Here is a 19,160-nt window from a genome sequence, read left to right as displayed (position 1 = left end):
GAAAATGAGTTTTTCATAAGGTTATTGTGTTAGAAAACACTTTATAATGTCACTTTTTATTATTAATCACGTTTTCTGGCGATAAAATAGCTCAATGTCAATTTTTCCATTAAGGGGTTGTTTTCACCATTTAAAAATAAAAAACGGAGTTCGGGTCAATATCACTTTTGAAGTTAAGGGTAAGATAAGCCTAATTCCAAAATCTCATGTAAATCGGTTCATAGTAAAAAATTTCGGAGGTAAAAACCTATTTTACGCTTCAATGACTGCACTATAACTCGACAACAATCAATTTTAGAAAAAAATCACAAAATACCTTTTTTGCTCAGAATGTCCAAAGTTATCTAAAAAAAAATTGTTCGAAGTGAAAAAATTATTTTTGTGAATTTGTTTAAAAAATATTGTTTAAACAATTTTTCGACCACGGCACCCCCCAGCACCTTGTGGATATGTTATAAGAACCTCGTTTTGAGTAAGTTTCTGCAAAAAAATGGAATCGGAATAATTTCACTAACGGGGGCGGCGATACATCCTGGACTATAGCGCTAATTGTTAATAATTAAAAATAACTGCTTTGTAATAAAATATTGACAGAAAACTCTTCAGGACCTTAAAGAAGGGGTTTGAAACTTGATTTGGTCACTTTTTGAATTTCATAATAATAATGTTTAATCGAGTCATTAAGCCAGTGCCGGATTAAGAATCGTGAGGCCACTAGGCAACCCAAGCTATGAGGCCCCTTAAGAAACCTAGGTTTCTCCGTTTTTAATAATTTTTATTATTGAAAATGTCCGTTCGCCTCTTGCGAAATAACCCAAAATGACTGTGAAGCAGGAATAAATTGTTTTCCCTGCAAGTCTGAAGCTGGGCTATAAAATATTTGAACTGTGCTAGTTCATTTTCAAGTTCAGATTCAATATCATCAGGATAGTTTTCATGTAGTTTTGAAGCAGACGCCTTTATTTGAGTATCACTCAATTTTGGAAAAAAACAAAAGACCAAATACTGAGTTCATTAACCCGTATACTGTCAACCGACGACTCAACTCAGTAATTAGAGTATAGTAGAGAATACTCAGAGTATTTTAGGTCGCAGGACCTCTACTCGTAATAAGCAAAATTATCTTTTTGGAATTTTAAGAACTTCAAAAGTAAATTTAGAAGCTGAACTCCAGTTTGAAGTTCAATCTCTTCTCTCTGCAATGATTTACTGACAGCGTTGATGCGTTCTAAATTTGTTACCCAAAACTCATTCATTATGAATGTTTCTTTTTTTGACATTTTTTACAACAAATACTTAGCCTCATGAACTGTTTCAGCTTGCTGAATAGTGTCTTCAGCAAGAGTATAAAGAGCAGATTTGAAAGCGTTTTAACCTTTAGGCAAAGGTCTTATGGCATGTGCTGCTTGTTCTTATATGGACTGGATCGTGGCGAATGAGATCGCTTAGTGGAGTTTCATTTGCATCTGATCATAACTTCCCAACGGTGGGTAGAGGATGAAAAAAAGTCGTACACAGACTGAACAAACACAAAATACGATATTCTGTTTGAGGGAAAATACGTCAGCCAATCTCTTTTAATTTTTGTTCAACTGATTTGTTTTCGAAAAACCATAGATCGTATAAAAATCTTGTAATGCCTTCAAAATTTCTTTTTGACGCTGAAACACTTCCATCAAGGTTTTTACATTCTGAAGAGCTTTCCCAATCCAAAATGTCCTTACTTCTTTAGTTACTGTATTCCGTAATCCTACGCCGTTTTCCGAATTTAGGACCCAATTTATCTTTAACTTAAATTTTTAACAGTTTCAGTTTCTGGTTCTTGAACTGGAATAGAGCTGTCGTTACATGTTTTTTCATCTTCTTCAGTTAGGGAAGCTATGTTTCCCTCACCTGCATTCCATCACTTGCATTATCATTGGTTGCTTCTTCACTAGCTATGGATTTCCGTGTGAAACTGAGTTTATATAATAATCGAGGCCTTGAAGGATTGAAGTGTCGATTTTTTTGCAGTAAGACGGATTTTAATGCGGATTGGTGCGTTGGATTCGTGAGAATGTCAGGAAATTTTGTGAACTAATTTAATGAATAAGAAATCTCAAATTGCATTTGTGCATGAGAAAAATGCATTTCGGTAAGCAGTGGGAAAAATTTACTCAATTTTCTTACTCGAAGGTTTTTGGGGTCGCTGAAAACGAATATGAGGTCGGCGATAGTGTGCAAACTACCTGGTGCCTGCAGCGGGTGTAATAAACGTCTTCCTCTGGAGTATTGTGGTAATTTATCATATAACTGGCTTAAACTCATTACTCGGGGGGTTTTTGGGGTCGCTAAAAATGAATATGAGGTCGGCGAGAGTGTGCAAAGTACCTGGTGGCTGCAGCGGGTGTAATAAACGTAATCCTCTGGAGTATTATGGTAATTTATCATATAATTGGCTTAAACTCATCACTCGGGGGTTTTTGGGGTCGCTGAAAACGAATATGAGGTCGGCGAGAGTGTGCAACCTACCTGGTGCCTGCAGCGGGTGTAATAAACGTCTTCCTCTGGAGTATTATGGTAATTTATCATATAATTAGTTTAAACTCGTTACTCGGGGGTTTTTCGGTTAATCTATTTTCTTCGATGTAACTATAGTGATCGAAAAGGGTGGTATTTTTATTATAAATAAACATAAATTTTTATTATTATAATATATTTATGGTTAAAAAAGTTCATTATACAAAATTTATCGTAATTTATCTTTAAAATTCATTTTCTTCATCATTATCATCTTCTTCTTCATAATTGCCTTCCTCTCCCGAGTCCAATGCAATATTTGTGCAATCAGAGCCTGCATAATTTTTGCAGGCTAAATTACAAACTAACCCATGCTTCCTGCACCCGCATAAGTTGCCGCAGTCTGACTTACAACTACAAAATATTAAATTTAAAATGTATGGAGGACCAGGTGGCTGAGTCATTCTAACTGGAATTAGTACATTATTTTGTAATTCCCATCCCCAATCGGTTGGGTTCATGTTACTGTCCTCTCCATGCAGCCAAATTTGTGTTTGTAAATATACCCTTTTTTAAATGCTGGGTAAATGCATCAACAGATGAAAGAATTTTTTCAATGACACTCAATGAGTTTGCACACTCTCGGCGACCTCATATTCATTTTCAGCGACCCCAAAAACCACCGAGTAATGAGTTTAAGCCAATTATATGATAAATTACCACAATACTCAAGAGGAAGACGTTTATTACACCCGCTGTAGGCACCAGGTAGTTTGTACACTCTCGCTGACCTCATATTCGTTTTCAGCGACCCCAAAAACCCCGAGTAATAAGTTTAAGCCAATTATATGATAAATAATAATATAATAATAATAATAATAATAAAGGCCTTTATTCATTCTATAATATTATTCACATAATGAATATTAGTTTAGAAAAAGCTCCAGGCGAGTTTCAGTTCAGGAGATGTATAATGCGGGGCAGAATACATGTCCTGTCTGTTCAGCTAACCTGGGCAAAACAAATAATAAAAAAAATATCTAGGATTATGTATAATAGGTTACCTACTAACATTTAAATAAAAATAAATCAAAATGTAACATTAATTAACTTTAGTTTACCAATATGCGCTTTGAATGTAAGCTCTACTCATACCATGTCAGCCAACTCTACCTATGCAATATTTCCTAATTTTTCAATAACGAACCTTCTAAATTTGTTTTGAGTAAAATTAGTACCAGTAGTATATCTATTCATAACTTGGGCTATTTGATATGTAAAAGACCGCTTGTATTGCTGTGTACGATGATAAGGAATAGAAATGGTGTTTTTATGTCTTATGTTAATATTGTGTACATCAGTACGGAATTTTATTTTATTATAGAGATACGGGGGGGTTTTGAAAATAATAATTTTTTGGAATTGACAAGCTGAATGTACATGTCTTCTATGTTTCATACTTAACCACCCTGTTTCTTTAAGTTTGTAACTAATTGCTTGATATCTACGGATACCATGTATCAAACGCAGACAAGAATTTTGCATTTTTTGTATCCGATAACTGTCACGTTCTGTGATACAGGAATTATAAATGGTATCACAGTAATTAAAGTGTGATAACACCAAAGTATCACAGAGCAATTTTTTTAATTTTTTAGTAAATATATGACGAGATTGGAATAAAAACTTCAGGTTCAAATAACTTTTCTGCAAACACTTGGCCACATGACCACCAAATCTTAGGTTTTGATCTATATGTAAACCTAAGTTTTTCACAGTTTCCTTAAACTCTATTGAAGAATTATCGATGGTGATCATGTGAGCAAAGTCTCTCAGAAAGATTTCTCTCCGCGCCGCTGAACCAAACACTATGCCTACCGACTTGTTGTTATTAAGTCGAAGACAATGGCTAGTCGAAAACTGAGAAACTCTTTCTAAATCATAGTTTATTGCTGCCACTGCCTGTTCAGACTCATCAGGCTTAAAAGATAAATATATTTGCGTATCATCAGCAAAATAGTGCTGGTTACAAGAGAGAAAGTTTGCAGGAAAGTTTGAAGTGTAAATACTAAACAATTTGGGACCCAAAATAGAGCCCTGTGGTACCCCTTTATTTGTATTAAGATAGTTTGATGTCCTACCGTTGTAATGAACAGCTTGACTTCTATTACTGAGATAACTAGATATCATATCCGATGCCCGCTGAGACATACCAATATACTTAAACATTGAAGTTAATAGCGAATGATCAAGCGTATCAAATGCTTTCGAGTAATCCAGAAGTATCAGCACTGTGATTAAACCATTATCGCAGGCATCAAATATGTCATCAGTTATCTTTAACAAGGCACTAGTACAGCTGTGATCCGTTCTGAAACCAGACTGATTTTCTGGTAGAATTTTATGTTGACTCAAGTGAACCTGTAGTTGCTGATTTAGAATTTTCTCTAGTATCTTTGAGAAAGTGGGCAGTATACTAATTGGTCGGATTTCGTTATATCCTGTCGGATTAGTTGTTTTCGGTACCGGTATAATTTTTGCAACTTTCCACATTGACGGGAACTCGGCTCTTAGAATGCAAGCATTAATAATGTGTGTCAAATAAGGCAATAAAAAGGGAAGGCACATATTAATTGTTAGTATATTTATTTTATCATATCCGGTAGCAGCACTCTTTATACTTTTGATGACATTTAAAACGTCACTTTCTTCAACACATGAAAAATTTGCTTCCACGTCCACACGACAATTATGACTATAAAAGTTTTTAAGTGTTAAATTAGGATTCATATTGGGAACACAATTTATAAAGTAGTCATTCATTGCCGAAATATCACTTAAATTTTCTGACAGTTGCGTATTGTTTTGAGTTTCCCTACCAAGACCTATAACTTTTAAGGATTTCCAAAGATCCTTCCCGTTTTTATTATCCAATTTTTTTGAATAGAAAGCCTTTTTTTCTCTTCTGACAGCTAAAGTAAACATATTTCTAATTGATTTGTATTCCTCCCAAGTTTGGATGTTTTTGTATTTCTTGTATAAACTCAATACTTTGTCCCTTTCTTTTTTCATAATACGTAAAGTATCAGTCATCCATGGTGCATAATTTTTCGAAATTTTGTAGGTTACATAGGGAGCATGACGATCCAGTAAGCATATTATGTTATTGGTAAGAAACTCGACTTTATCATCAAGACCCTCAATATCAAAAATATTTCGCCACGGTAGAGATTGTAATTCCTCATAGAATACCGTTTGATTTATCGCCTTAAAGTTTCTTACAGTCTTATAAACAATTTCTTTCTTTTTAATCTCTATATTTATATTAGATATCAACAACTCGTGGTCACTAAAATCAACACATTCCACGACAACATCAAGAATTGTTCTTCGTTTTGTAGTTAAAATATAATCAATTAGGGTTGCCGTACTAGATGTAATTCTAGTCGGCTGATCTATGACTTGATGTAACCCCATTGTTTCAAAAAAATCACAGACAACTCTAGTATCAGGACAATCAGTATTTAACAAATTAACATTGAAGTCACCAGTACAATAAAATGTTTCAATCAACGGCAAAACATCAGATAGAATATTCTCAAACTCGTCAAAAAAATGTCGGACATTAAATTTAGGTGGTTTGTATACAACACAGAATCCATACGATTTATTACTTACGAACAATTCCAAGCAAAGGTGTTCAATACTGTTATTATTTGTTTGTAGAACTTTATATTTAATTTGAGATCTAACATAGAATGCCACACCTCCCCCATTTCCATTTCTATCCCTTCTTATCACATTATACCCATCTATACCTATATCCTTGTCGGTAATGAAATTTGTAAGCCAAGTTTCACTAACTGCTAGTACATCAATTTTTTTTAAGAGAACACAGTTTTTGAATTCAATAAAATGTGCAGTCAGTGATCTTACATTAATATGACCAAAAGTAATCATAATATAAAAAGAAGAATTTATTTATATCTAATTTAATATGAGAATAATAATTATATCGCACTAATAGGTAGAGGCATAATATTTAAATTTGTAGAACTGTACATTTATTTTTAAAATAATAAATAAACAGAAACAAGTAATTAATGGGAAAACAAACAAAAAAAAACTAGGACTCTACGTAAAGTTTGTGTTTTTGATTGTCAAAAATGGCACATAGCATAACAAAAATGGCACAAATTACCACAATACTCCAGAAGAAGACGTTTATTACTCCTGCTGCAGGCACCAGGTAGTTTTCACACTCTCGCCGACCTCATATTCGTTTTCAGCGACCCCAAAACCCCCGAGTAAGAAAATTGAGTAAATTTTTCCCACTATTTACCGAAATGCATTTTTGAAATGCACTTTTCTTATGCACAAATGCAATTTGAGGTTTCTTATTCATTACATTAGTTCACAAAGTTTCCTGACATTCTCACGAATCCAACGCACCAAACTGCATTAAAATCCGTCTTACTGCGCCAAAAATCGACAGTAAGGCCTATTTTTGTGCTCCAATGCCTCGACTATAAGGTTTGCTTCTGTTTTGGATTTTGATTAAGGATCTTTTCGTTCTCCTGATTTTTCTTGTGTTTTTTTACTCACTTTCGATTCTTGTTTCCATCTGTAGTACTGGTCCTTCTACCAAAGGGCATTCATTAGCGATGTATTCCCACAGCATATACTTTATATGTGAACAAAAGTATGCATTGTAATGTAGCTTTATACGTCCACCATAACTTTTATGGTATTGCGCAATATTTGGATCTTTCAACATTTTTTCGTTTTGGTCCCCGCGAGGCCCCCTTTGGGTCCGAGGCCCCTAGGCAACTGCCTACTTTGCTTAATGGTTAATCCGGCACTGCATTAAGCCTTGAAAATGGCAATTTTCGCATTTTTCAAATTTTTAATCGCATATAACTCGACAACAATCAATTTTACAAAAAAATGGTAGGCGACCTTTTTTGCTCAGAATAAGCCAAATTATCTAAAAAAAATTGGTCGAAATGAAAAAATTATTTTTGTGAATTTGTTAAAAAAAAAACTGTTTAAACAATTTTTCGACCACGGCACACCCCGGCACCCTGTGGATATGTTATAATAAGGACCTCTTTTTGAGTAAGTTTGTGCAAAAAAATCGAATCGGAATAATTTCGCTAGCGTGGGCGACGATACTGCCCGGTCTAATACGCATTGTTCAATTAAAAAAAAAAAAGATTTGTTTATCACTATTTTTGTTTTTTATTTTAATTTCATTCATTAACGGAAGTCGTTTATGAGCGGCAGATTACTTAGTGTTTGGTGCATTTTAATTTTATGCTTGTAATTCATTTCTTTTACTGTTTCTCGGGACACTTGAGCAGCCAGGTTACAAATAGATTTTTTGGGTACTATATACCTAATACATTATAAATACAAAAATGCCCGTCACAGTTCGGACGAGAAACTTAGTTATTAACAAATAAGGGTCAAAAATGGCTGTTTTTTCGTTTAAATCGCTCCAGGTAAAAATAGGGTAATTTAATATCCTAGTTATAATATTCTTCTTTTTGTAGATGAGCCAAGGTTTTAAATGGAACTTTCTGAATTTTGGTCCAATCCTTTTTTGTTTCGGAAAGTGCAAAATAAGACTAAAATTTCAAAAATTAAAAATGTGCTATAACTTTTGCAAAAATGGCCTTAAGACTTTCATATTGCACGAAAAGTTGAGCCAAACATTTGATATAATGCACAAAAAATTTTAAGACGGTTTGTCAATTAGTTTAAATTTTATTCAATTTGTTTATCGCAAAGAGCTTTTCTTTCGCAATGTTATTGTTCAGAAAATAATAATGACATAGCAATTCTGTGGAAACCACATTCAACAATAATAGTTATATTTTTAAAGTGTTGAAAAAAATCATTATAAAGTCTTTTTTATCACTCCGAAAAAAGTTTAGTAAAATAGAGTCATTTTTGGCTTCCAAACAATTTGAATCACTTTGTTAATATTGACTATAGTGTAAATTTACTTTAGGATTTCAAAAGCTGGTATTTTTATACGAATTTTCAGAAAAAAACTTTTTGCCTAGGTTAATTAGGTTCAAAGTTAGCCACTTTTATGATTTAATTCGCAGTAACTTCTATATACATCAAATTCTCCTGTAGCAGTGTTAGTTTCCATACTACTACGAAACGGCTTGGCCGATTTTTATAAAATTTTACACGTTTATCTTGTAGGACGTTGAAGAGATTCTAATCTATTTTTTATACACATAAGTTATAAGGGGGGTTGCCCCCCTGACATTTTTTTTTATTTTTTTGGACAAAATTATCTACCTTAATTTTATATGATGTAGAATTAAAAAATACATACAACCCTTAATTTTAACTCTTCTATCACCAACCCCTATTTGTTAATAATATATTTACATCTATAAAATTCTCCTATCACAGTGTTAGTTTCCATACTCCTCCGAGACCGCTTGACCGATTTTTATGAAATTATATATTATGTATATTCGGTAGGTCTTAGAATCGGTCGTAATCTATTTTTCATATCCCTGAGCAGGCACGGATCTAGAAATTCATAATATGGGGGTCCAGACTTACTTACTGATCGTTTGAAAATAAGAGTTGACAGAAAAAAAATAATAAATAATAAAAAAATGCTTATAGACTAAATACAATAGGGGGTCTATGGACCCGCTGACCTCCTCTGCATCCGCGCCTGGTTCCTGAGTGATAAGGGGAGTTCCCCTTAACATTTTGTAATGTTAGGTGGGGTTGTGTGTACATAACGTACTCTATAAGACTACGAGTACATACAAATTAAAAAAATTGTGATCGAAATCCATCAACAAGTTCCAGCGATATTATTCGCAGCATATGTTTGCAGAATCAGTTTCATTTTTTGAGCGCACGTATTTTAGTAATTCCCCTCCGCCGACCACGAATTAATTCCGTTCGGAAGCCATTTTTAAAGCTTTATTAACCACTCTGTTGAAGTTCAAAGTTTACTCAAACTTTTACACATAACCTATATATCTTCAACTTCAAAATGGCTCTAGTTAGGTTGCTTAATTGTTATAAACAAAGTAGCCGTCAATTAAATAAAAAAAGTGGCTAACTTTGACCGTAATTAACCTAGGTGAAAAGTTTTTCTTGTAAAATTCGTATAAAAATACCAGCTTTTCAAATTCCATTGTAGTTTTAGCCTACAGTTAATATTAACAAAGTTATTCAAATTGATTATAAGCCAAAAATGACTCTATTTTAGTAAAATGTTTTCTGAGTGATAAAAATGACTTTGTAATATTTTTTTAAATGCTTTGATAAAATGACTATTCTTCTTTTATGTTGTTTTCACAGAATTGCTGTATCATTATTATTTTCTGAACAATTACATTTCGAAAAAAGCTCTTTGAGATAAACAAATTTAATAAAGTTTCAACTAATTGACGCATCGTCTTAAAATTTTTTGTGCATTGTATGGACTGTTTAACTCAACTTTTCATGCAATATGAAAGTCCTAAATTCATTTTCGCAAAAGTTAGAGCAAATTTTTTATTTTCGAAATTTTAGTTTTATTTTGCAATATCCGAAGCAACAAATAATCGGACCAAAATTCAAAGACGCTATTTTAAACCTTGGCTCATCTACTAAAAGAAAAATATTATAAATAAGACATCTAATTACCCTATTTTTACCTGTAGCGATTTAAACGAAAAAATTTTTAATTTTTGACCCTTATTTGTTAATAACTAAATTTCTCGTCCAAACTGTGACGGGCATTTTTGTATTTATAATATATTAGCTGTATAGTACCCAAAAAACTCATTTGCAAGCTGGCTGCTCAAGTATCCCGAACATGGTATATTTTTGCCTTATTTCCCTGGTGTAAAAGTATATCTTGTTATACTAATCTAATTCCTTCCGTTTGGTTATATTTTTTTCTGTTATGAGTACGTATTCATTCTTTCATTCTCCCCTTCCTTATACACTTTCAGGTGTGAGATTTGGGTTTAGTTATGCTGCATATTCACCCACCTCTTCGATAGTCTTCTGTATTGTTCTATTATATTCATTTCTTCAAGCGTTTTCTGTTTAATCTTTCCCGCATCTACCTACTATTTGATGTATCCATTTTTCCTCGGTCTGCCTTTTTTATTTTTTGTGAAATTTCTTGTTTCGTGAATTTTTCTCGATAGTCTACTGGATGTCATTCTTATCAGATGTCCATACCACTTTAATTGAGTTTTTATTATTTTGTTCAATATTGGTTCCTGTTTGGATATCTCTCTTATTGTCTCATTTCTTATTCTATCACATTTGGTCTTTTCGACTATAGCTCGTAGATCTCTCATCTCCATTGCGTTTATCCTAGTATCTATGCAATTTTCTGCAAAATAAAATTTTTACTCGTATATAGTATCGTTGGTATCACAATCATAATATGATACATTTTCATTTTTGTTTCTTGGGACAATTTTTTTTTCTCAGAACTGGTACTTTCTTCAAGGGCTATTTTTTCATTACTGGCAATTTTATACTTACAAGATAATCATACGCGGTAACTATTTCCATTTGAGTATTTTTGCATTTTATATTTCATTTTCTTCCTTTTCGCTGATGACCATTATTTTATTTTTCTCGATGTTAATTTCCATTTTTAGTTTCTCTATTTCCTCTGTCCATATGTTTACAATTTTTTGCATTTTGGTCACGGACTCTGCTATAAGGACAATTTTATCCGCGTAAAATAACGCTTCCATTTTTACGGCTGTAATCTTTTGTATCCTATTATGTATTTGGTTGGTTCTTTCTTCAGAATTTTTAATCAGTTCGTTCGTTACTATTATGAGTAGTAGTAGGCTAAGACTGTCTCCTTGTTTGATACCCCTTTCCCAATTAATCTTGAATTCTTCACATCTTTCTCCTGTTATCTGCACTCGTTCTTTTACTACCCTGTAAATACTTTCGATTTATAAGTGTAATTGGTACTTTCATTTTCTGCAAGCATTGCCATATAGTTTTTCTTTCTATTAAGTCCAACGCTGCTCTTCTTAGTTCTATGAATGCCAGAATTAGCTTCCCCCCCCCCCCCCCCGAGTGAATACTTCACATCTTTCTATTATATTTCTACTGATACAAAAGTTATCGTTTGTCTGTCTTTCTGGTCTAAACGCTGCTTGTTCTTCTCCCAGTTCTTTTTCTACCTCTTGCCTTAGGCTCCTCTCTACTATTTTCGTGTATATTTTAAAATATACCTTATTCTTCTTCATGTTTTCGTTTCTTAATATCAGCAGGTCACATAAAACTTATAGCCGTGTTCATAACTTTCTTGCAATTTAAGACACAAATTCTGTGGATACAATGCACTACATTTTTTTGTAATTTGCGTCACCCATGTCAGGTAATAATGTTTCTCAATCTCTCACCAGATACTCTGTAAGATATTTCAAATCTCTTACGCTTATTGTAAAACTCTTTCTTGTTCTTCACGTGCCTCCCCGTTTCGAAGTTTGGCTATTGTCATTACCATTTAGGTCTTAGTTATAGCTGCATGGAATAGTTGGTTGGAGTTACAACCAATCCATGACCTTTTCAACTTCGTAGGACATTTTTTTGTAGTAAAGTTTTTGACTTTTGATGGTCAAGCGGAACTCTTTCCTTTCCCATTATTCCATTTCAGGGTGTTTTAAATACTCTTATATAAATCTGTAGTTCGAATGCTCATATTTTATTTCAACGGCACTTATCATAATCCACCATATAGAAGGATATAATGAACATTTTACAAGACAAATTTTTAGTTAGTATTCTCAAGTCTCAACTAGTTAGTAATCTTTTCATATTCATAAAAGCACTTCTAACTTTCTCAATTCTTATTTTGATTTTCATTGTCCAATGCTTTTGTTTCATTCACTGATAGTTCTCAGATAGTTATATTTTTAGACTCTGCTCATTTCGACTCTGTACTTCTAGCTGTGCTCCATACTGCCTTATCATCATTTTTCTAATGGTGTTCATCTCTGCTGATTCTAGCGATCTTTTTGTCCTCTGTGTTATGTTTCTGCCGCTTATGTCATTAATGGTCTGATGAATGTTTTGTAAATTTGATTTTTTTCTTTCTCCATAATATTGTTTTTCATTCAGGCAACATACGGCTTTTTTTGCTCTATTCACTTGATCTTCCACTTCTGTTTCGGGCTTTCCGTAGCTAAATGGTATAATGCCTAGATATAAACTCCATCACTTGTTCTATTATCTGACCCTCTAGCCCTTATTTACATCTGTGGTTTGCTGCTATAACCATGCATTTTGTATTTTTTGGTGAAATTAACACGGTTAAATTTTCTGGCGGTTATATTAAAATAATGCAGAATTCGTTGTAAATTATCTTGACTTTAAGATATTAGTATTGCATCGTCTGTTTAACCGATTATTTAAGTTATTTTTCTCCTATTTGGTACCCTTCTTACAGTTGAGTCCCTGAATCTTCACCCGTGCGTCATCATTGAAAGCATACGAAATAAGTCGATGATAAGTCGGAAACTGAAATTTACTAAACGCAACAGCAAGTGACAGTAAGTGACTTGCTGTTGCGTTTAGTAAATTTCAATTTACGACTTACCATCGACTTATTTCGTATGCTTTAACTCTTATCCGGGCAACACATTTTACTTACGTAACCGGGCAACTCGGGTCCGTTGGGCCCACCACTGTTCGTGAATGTACTATTAATATTTACCCATATATTTCTAATATAATTTTTTCATTTTTTACTAAAGTTATATTTAAATTGTCTAGATTAATAAAAAGTGCTACTATAGTATGCGGTCTACCTTGAGGGTGCGATCTACCTGAAGGATTTGCCATATTTTCATGCCATACTTGTCTGGCTTTGAAGGCATATATACTGCTTGAAAGGAGACCTACGTCGATACGTTATAAGTTGCTCATCTACCGTTGTTTTTTCCTGGTAAATGTATTTCTGAAAGTCTTGTTTGACTTGATTCCACACATCGCGTATTGCTGCTAATTTGTCGTTCCTTCTTCGTTCAGACCTCGTGTCTTTATGGTCAAATGGAACAAATCTTAGCAAATTTTTGAATTGTTTAATGGATGTTGGCACTCAGGTGCCCTGCAGTTAGTAGTAGTCCAATAAAGGCATATAGCTCTGTAGAGTCTCAATATTTACAGTTCTCTATCCCCAGGACTTTTTCGGCTTCTTCATTTGTACACTTCACTACTTCGTTCACAATTTTTTCGTCCACAAACAAACAAAAGGAATCAACAGGAGCATCTACACTTTGACCAGGGCCTAACATTACTTTGTGCGTTTTGCTTTTTATTATGTCGCAAGATCGCATACTTCCTGTCGGTTGTGGTTGACTCTTCCAGTTAATTCCATCCTTAGTTTCAAAAATTACACACTCTGAAATCTGAGAACTTGTAGCTACACATTCTTCATCATTATCACTCAATACTACTTGCTGATCATCCTTTTCACTTGCTTCCGAAAAATGATCTTGAATTTCAGAGTCACTTTCAATGCCACCTACTTCAGGAGATTTTTCATCATTGAAATCCCATAAATTATTAGCAATATCTTGTAGTTCTGCAGCTGATAATGGTTTTCGAGACATTTTATTCGCACTATCTACTTTCACTGTAATTCAATATAACTTTAGGAGCTTAGTTGTCGACACTAACATCGATATCAAACGATTGATAGCAGATGCATTATTTATTTCAAAATATATATAGGTACCTACCTAACAATATTATTGCATTCCAACAATGATTATCAGTTTTTAAAATTCATTTAGAATAGATATAACACCTATTGTAAACATATCTTTGATGTTCACACCAAAGAGATGTTTACATTGTTTGTTACAGGTTTATACTTTATTATTGGATTTCCGGAATCACAAAAGTCGTTTAGATAATCCACGAAAACATTACCTGACTGCCAGATTAACTTCTGTAACAAAGATTTAGACTTTAGGTATAAATACAAATAGGGTCCAACGGGCCCGTGTTGCCCCTTTACGTGACAAAATTCTTTCGACACAATAATTTCAAAAATGGTAATGAATATTTTGAATAGCTCATGACTATGTTGAAGGAAACATACTTTTAAACAAATTCAGTGATGCATAAAATTCAATAAAATTTTTTTATCAGTTTATGATAAAAGAATTGGCGTCTCGGGCCTGTTGGACCCACCTTGCCCGGATAAGGGTTAAATGATGACACACGGATAAAGATTCAGGGACTCAACTGTAGCTATTATTTCATCCATGATCAGGTTGAACTAGGACTAAGGAAATTTCCCTGTCTTATCCCATTGTCATCTTCAATTGGGTCAGTTGCGTACAATAAATGAATAACGTCCTTTATTTTGACCCTGTCAAATGCCGTCTTAAGGTTCACGAAACATAAATATACCGGTTTGTTGCATTCTAATGCTTCTCTTGAGCCTGCCTCATTATAAATATACAGGGTGTTTGGTAAAGAATGGGCCATAGCTTAACCTTAGGTTGCTGAGCTTAAAATAGGTCGATTTAAGCTAACTTAAATACCTTAGTCCGACAGTTGATAATAACTGAAATACAGGGTGTCAAAATTAAGCTTTTATTTTATTTATTCTTGAATATTTCCTGGCAGGCATGACCTAACGACACGAAAGTTGGTAAGCGGGGATTTTTTGGGAGCAGAAATTTAAATTCGCTACCAAAAATGATGTATTACCCAGAGGGCGCTACATAGGTCTTTCAACGCTCATTTAATACATTCAATTTTTTTTATCGCCCACTCTACAAACTGTTTGAATAAAAATTTTTATTCTCTTAATATTCTTACTTAAAAAAGATATACTACATTCATCTCGCTAAACTCGACCGTTTTCGAAATAATCGCATTTTAATCTGCGATGCAACATAATTGTTTGCGTAATATCCTAGAGGTTATACCCGAAAAATAAACTTAAAGGCATAATAATTTCCACACATTTCTTCTAATAGAATTTGCTATGCAATAACATAAATAGGAGAACTTACACAATTATTATGGTTTTAAGTTTATTTTTCCGGTGTAACTACAATGATATTATGCAAAAAATTATGTTGCATCGCAGATTTAAAATGCGATTATTTCGAAAACGGTCGAGTTTAGCGAGATGAATGTAGTATAACTGTTTTAAGTAAAAATATTATGAGAATAAAAATTTTTATTCAAAAAGTTTGTAGCGTGGGGGATAAAAAAAATTAAACGTATTAAATGAGCGCTGAAAGACGTATATGGCACCCTCTGGGTAATACTTTATTTTTGGTGGCGAATTTAAATTTCTCGTCCCAAAAAACCCCCGCTTATCAAATTTCGTGTTGTTAGCTAATGCCTGTCAGGAAACATTCAAGAATAAATAAAATAAAAGTTTAACTTTGACACCCTGTATTTTCGTTATTATCAACTTTTGTACTAAGGTAAGTTAGCTTAAATCAACCTATTTTAAGCTCAGGAATCTAAGCTATGGCCCATTCTTTACCAAACACCCTGTATAACGTCGGTGCATGATCTTTCCTACCTAAAACCTTCTGGTTCTTATGCGAATCTTATAATTTTATTTAGTATGTTTGTTATCACTTTGGTTGTTAATTTTAATGTTGTGTTTAATAAATTAATTCCTCTGTAGTTCTTCGGGTCCGATTTGTCTCCCTTTTTGAAGAGAGACAATTAGTATGCTTGATCTCCATTCTTGTGGTATTCTGTTTTGCTCAATTTTTTGGATTAGTTCTTATTGTTTAATCAGATGTCTTCGTCCGTACTTTCAAAGTTCAATTGATATTTTGTCATCTCCTGGTGTTTTTCTATTTTTTAATTTCCTTAATGCTTCCTTTACCTCTGCTTCTTCTTCAATGTTTATTTCTTCGTCTATCATCACTTCAGGTGTTGGTTCATTATTGTCACCTTCAGCAAATAGGTATCGATAATAGTCTGCCCACGTTTCCTTCTGAATGTGTTTCGTTTTTATTGGTTTGTCCATCTCTTTTCTTTGTCCTCTGATCATTCTCCATATTTCCTTTTGTGTTTCGTATAGCAGTTGTTTTCCATCTGTTTTGAGAAGCTCTCCAAGTGTTCTCTTTATATTTGTCTGTCTAAAGTATTTCATTCCTAATTCGTTTATAGTGGTTGTATGCTTGTTGTGTGTGTTTTGTTCTGTATTGTAAAAAGGCTTCTTTTCTTCACATTTTATCTTCATTTCCTCTCTAAACCATGAAGTTTTCTTTTTTGAGATGTTATGTGTTGGTTATATACTTTCTTCTTTCCAAGTGATTCTGTTTCTGCGTTAATTATTTTAACTTTTAGTTACCTGCCGCTAGTGTACAAATACATTATTCAATTTGGCTTGCCCCGTACTATTCTTATGTCATGCTCATCAATTAGCATATATTTGTCCGCTGCTCAACGTAGATCTCCCGTAAAATTTTCCACTTATTTATATACTACGCTTCTTACATCCAATTCGTGATGATGGGCTTTATATCACAGAAAAATAAGAGAAAAATAATTAAGTGTGATAGTGTACATTGCTAATGCTTTTTAATAAGTTTCATCATTATTTTGCTTGTAACTTTAATTCTTTTATACTTTGTGTTATATTACCGTTGCATTACATTATACAAGTCTTAATACAATAATATTTTAGGCTACCAGGCTATCTTTAAACCAAAAACCAGTGAAGCTAGATTTAGCAGCGTTACTGAAGAATAGGAAAGAGAGAGGTAAGAATTAAGTTTAAGGTTTTACCTATTTAGCACTTATCGTGTATGTGAACGATCGTGTGAAGATGGTGAAAGTTATAGCTTATACTGTATATTTTACAAGTTTACAGAAATATTTATACTTGATTTGGATTATAAATACATGATTGGTTATTTTGTATGACAGAATATTACAACGGTATTTATTCAGGACTACTCAATTCAGAAATATTATACTTAACATTCTTCTTCTTTAAGTGCTTTTTCCCAATCGGAGGTTGGATATCATCATCACTATCTTTACTCTATCTACCGCTGCTCTGAAGAGTTCTATATAACTGCATTTAAACTAGTCCCTTAAATTCTTCAACCATGATACTCTCATTCTTCCTATACTCCGTCCGCCTCTTATATTTCCCCGTATTATCAGTCTTTAGCACTTCATATCTCTGTCCCCTCATTACGTGTCCCAGATATTGTACCTTTCTTATTTTTTTGTGTTTATTATTTCGTATTCGTTGCCCATTTCTCGCAATACTTCTTGAGTTCATTTTCTTCCGTGTCCATGCTATTCTAAGCATCCTTCTCTAACCCCACATTTCAAATGACTAGCTTATTTGTGTGTTCTTGCTTCAACGTCCAGCTTTCAAGTTCATATTGCAGTATCGAGAGCACGTAGCATCTCAAAGCTCTTACTCTCAGTTCTAATCTAAGGTCTTTGCAGATAATTGCTTTAATTTTTACAAACGCATTTCTTGCTATTTATATCGTGGTCTTTATTTCTGTTGTTTGATCATTTTTCTCTGAAATCCAGGTTCCTAGGTATTTGTATATATCAACCCCTTCTATCGGTATATTTCTCAAATGTATGCTTGTTTGCATTCTTTTGTTATTATCATGTATTTGGTTCTTTTTATACTCATTTTTAGTCCATATTCTTCACAGAAACTGTTTTGTTTAATAGTAATTGGAGTTGTTCAACAGAGCTTACCATAATCACGGTGTCATCTGCATATCTGATGTTGTTAATAGTTCTTCCGTTAATTATTGTTCCTTTACTTTGAGACAGTAATGCTTCTTTAAAAATGGCTTCACTCATAATACATTAAAGAGTAATGGAGACATAATACATCCCTGCCGAACTCCTCTCCTAATTTCAATTTTTGGACTGGGTTCGTTATCTATTACAATTTGTCCGCTTTGATTCCAGTAAAGGTGTGTTATTATTTGTAAGTCCCTTTTGTCTTCTACTAGTCCTTTTCAATAATGGATGTTATTCAGCCAGGTCATTTGTCGTCTTTCAGAATCACGCTTTCTTTCTATTTTCCCTTCCATTATTAGTTGAATGAAGTTATATCTATCGTGTCTGAATATAATATGTCCAAGATAAGATGTTTTCTGTTTTTTTAACAATTTCTACAAGTTCACGATATCTGTTCATATGTCTTAAAATTTCTTTATTTCTAGTACATATGTTCAGTCCACTGAATTTTTAGAATGATGCGGAGTACCCACATATCAAGTTAAAGGCTTCGTAACGAATTCATTGTGAGCGTCCAGTCTTTCATTTCATGTATGTAGTAGGATCCTGTCTTCTTATTCCTATTTATAAGCAGTTCTGCTTGTTTATTAGCAGATTGATACCTCTAGGGAAGGCATCTAAACATTCCGTATATGTATTTGGAACCTAGGAGTTTTCTATTGGTTCGTTACAGCACGCGGTCATATTTTAACCAATGGGCGGCGAGGTTCCAAACGCATATACGGAATGTTATTCGGTGCCAAATTCATATACGGAATGTTAAATATTCGTACACCGAAAAAGATAAGTTTTTATTAGAGTCTGTTAAAAGGAGATTGATTTTAAAATGCTTGTTACTGTATTATTAAATAAAAATAAAACAATTATAG

The 19,160-nt window shown here is 33.4% G+C and overlaps 1 protein-coding gene across 1 annotated transcript in view; it reads left to right on the top strand.

Moving 5' to 3' along the window:
• The window catches only part of LOC126893121 (anillin-like), a 102,801-nt gene that overhangs the window by 33,828 nt on the left and 49,813 nt on the right, over positions 1-19,160 (top strand). Inside the window, exon 2 of the mRNA XM_050663067.1 lies at positions 17,195-17,270. Within this exon, the coding sequence (XP_050519024.1) occupies positions 17,195-17,270 (76 nt within the window). The remainder of the gene's footprint in view (positions 1-17,194; positions 17,271-19,160) is intronic.

This window comes from Diabrotica virgifera, chromosome 10 (assembly GCF_917563875.1).
Source record: "Diabrotica virgifera virgifera chromosome 10, PGI_DIABVI_V3a".
Taxonomy (NCBI): domain Eukaryota; kingdom Metazoa; phylum Arthropoda; class Insecta; order Coleoptera; family Chrysomelidae; genus Diabrotica; species Diabrotica virgifera.
Note: the sequence above shows the minus strand (reverse complement) of the source record. Positions and strands in the feature narration are given on the sequence as shown.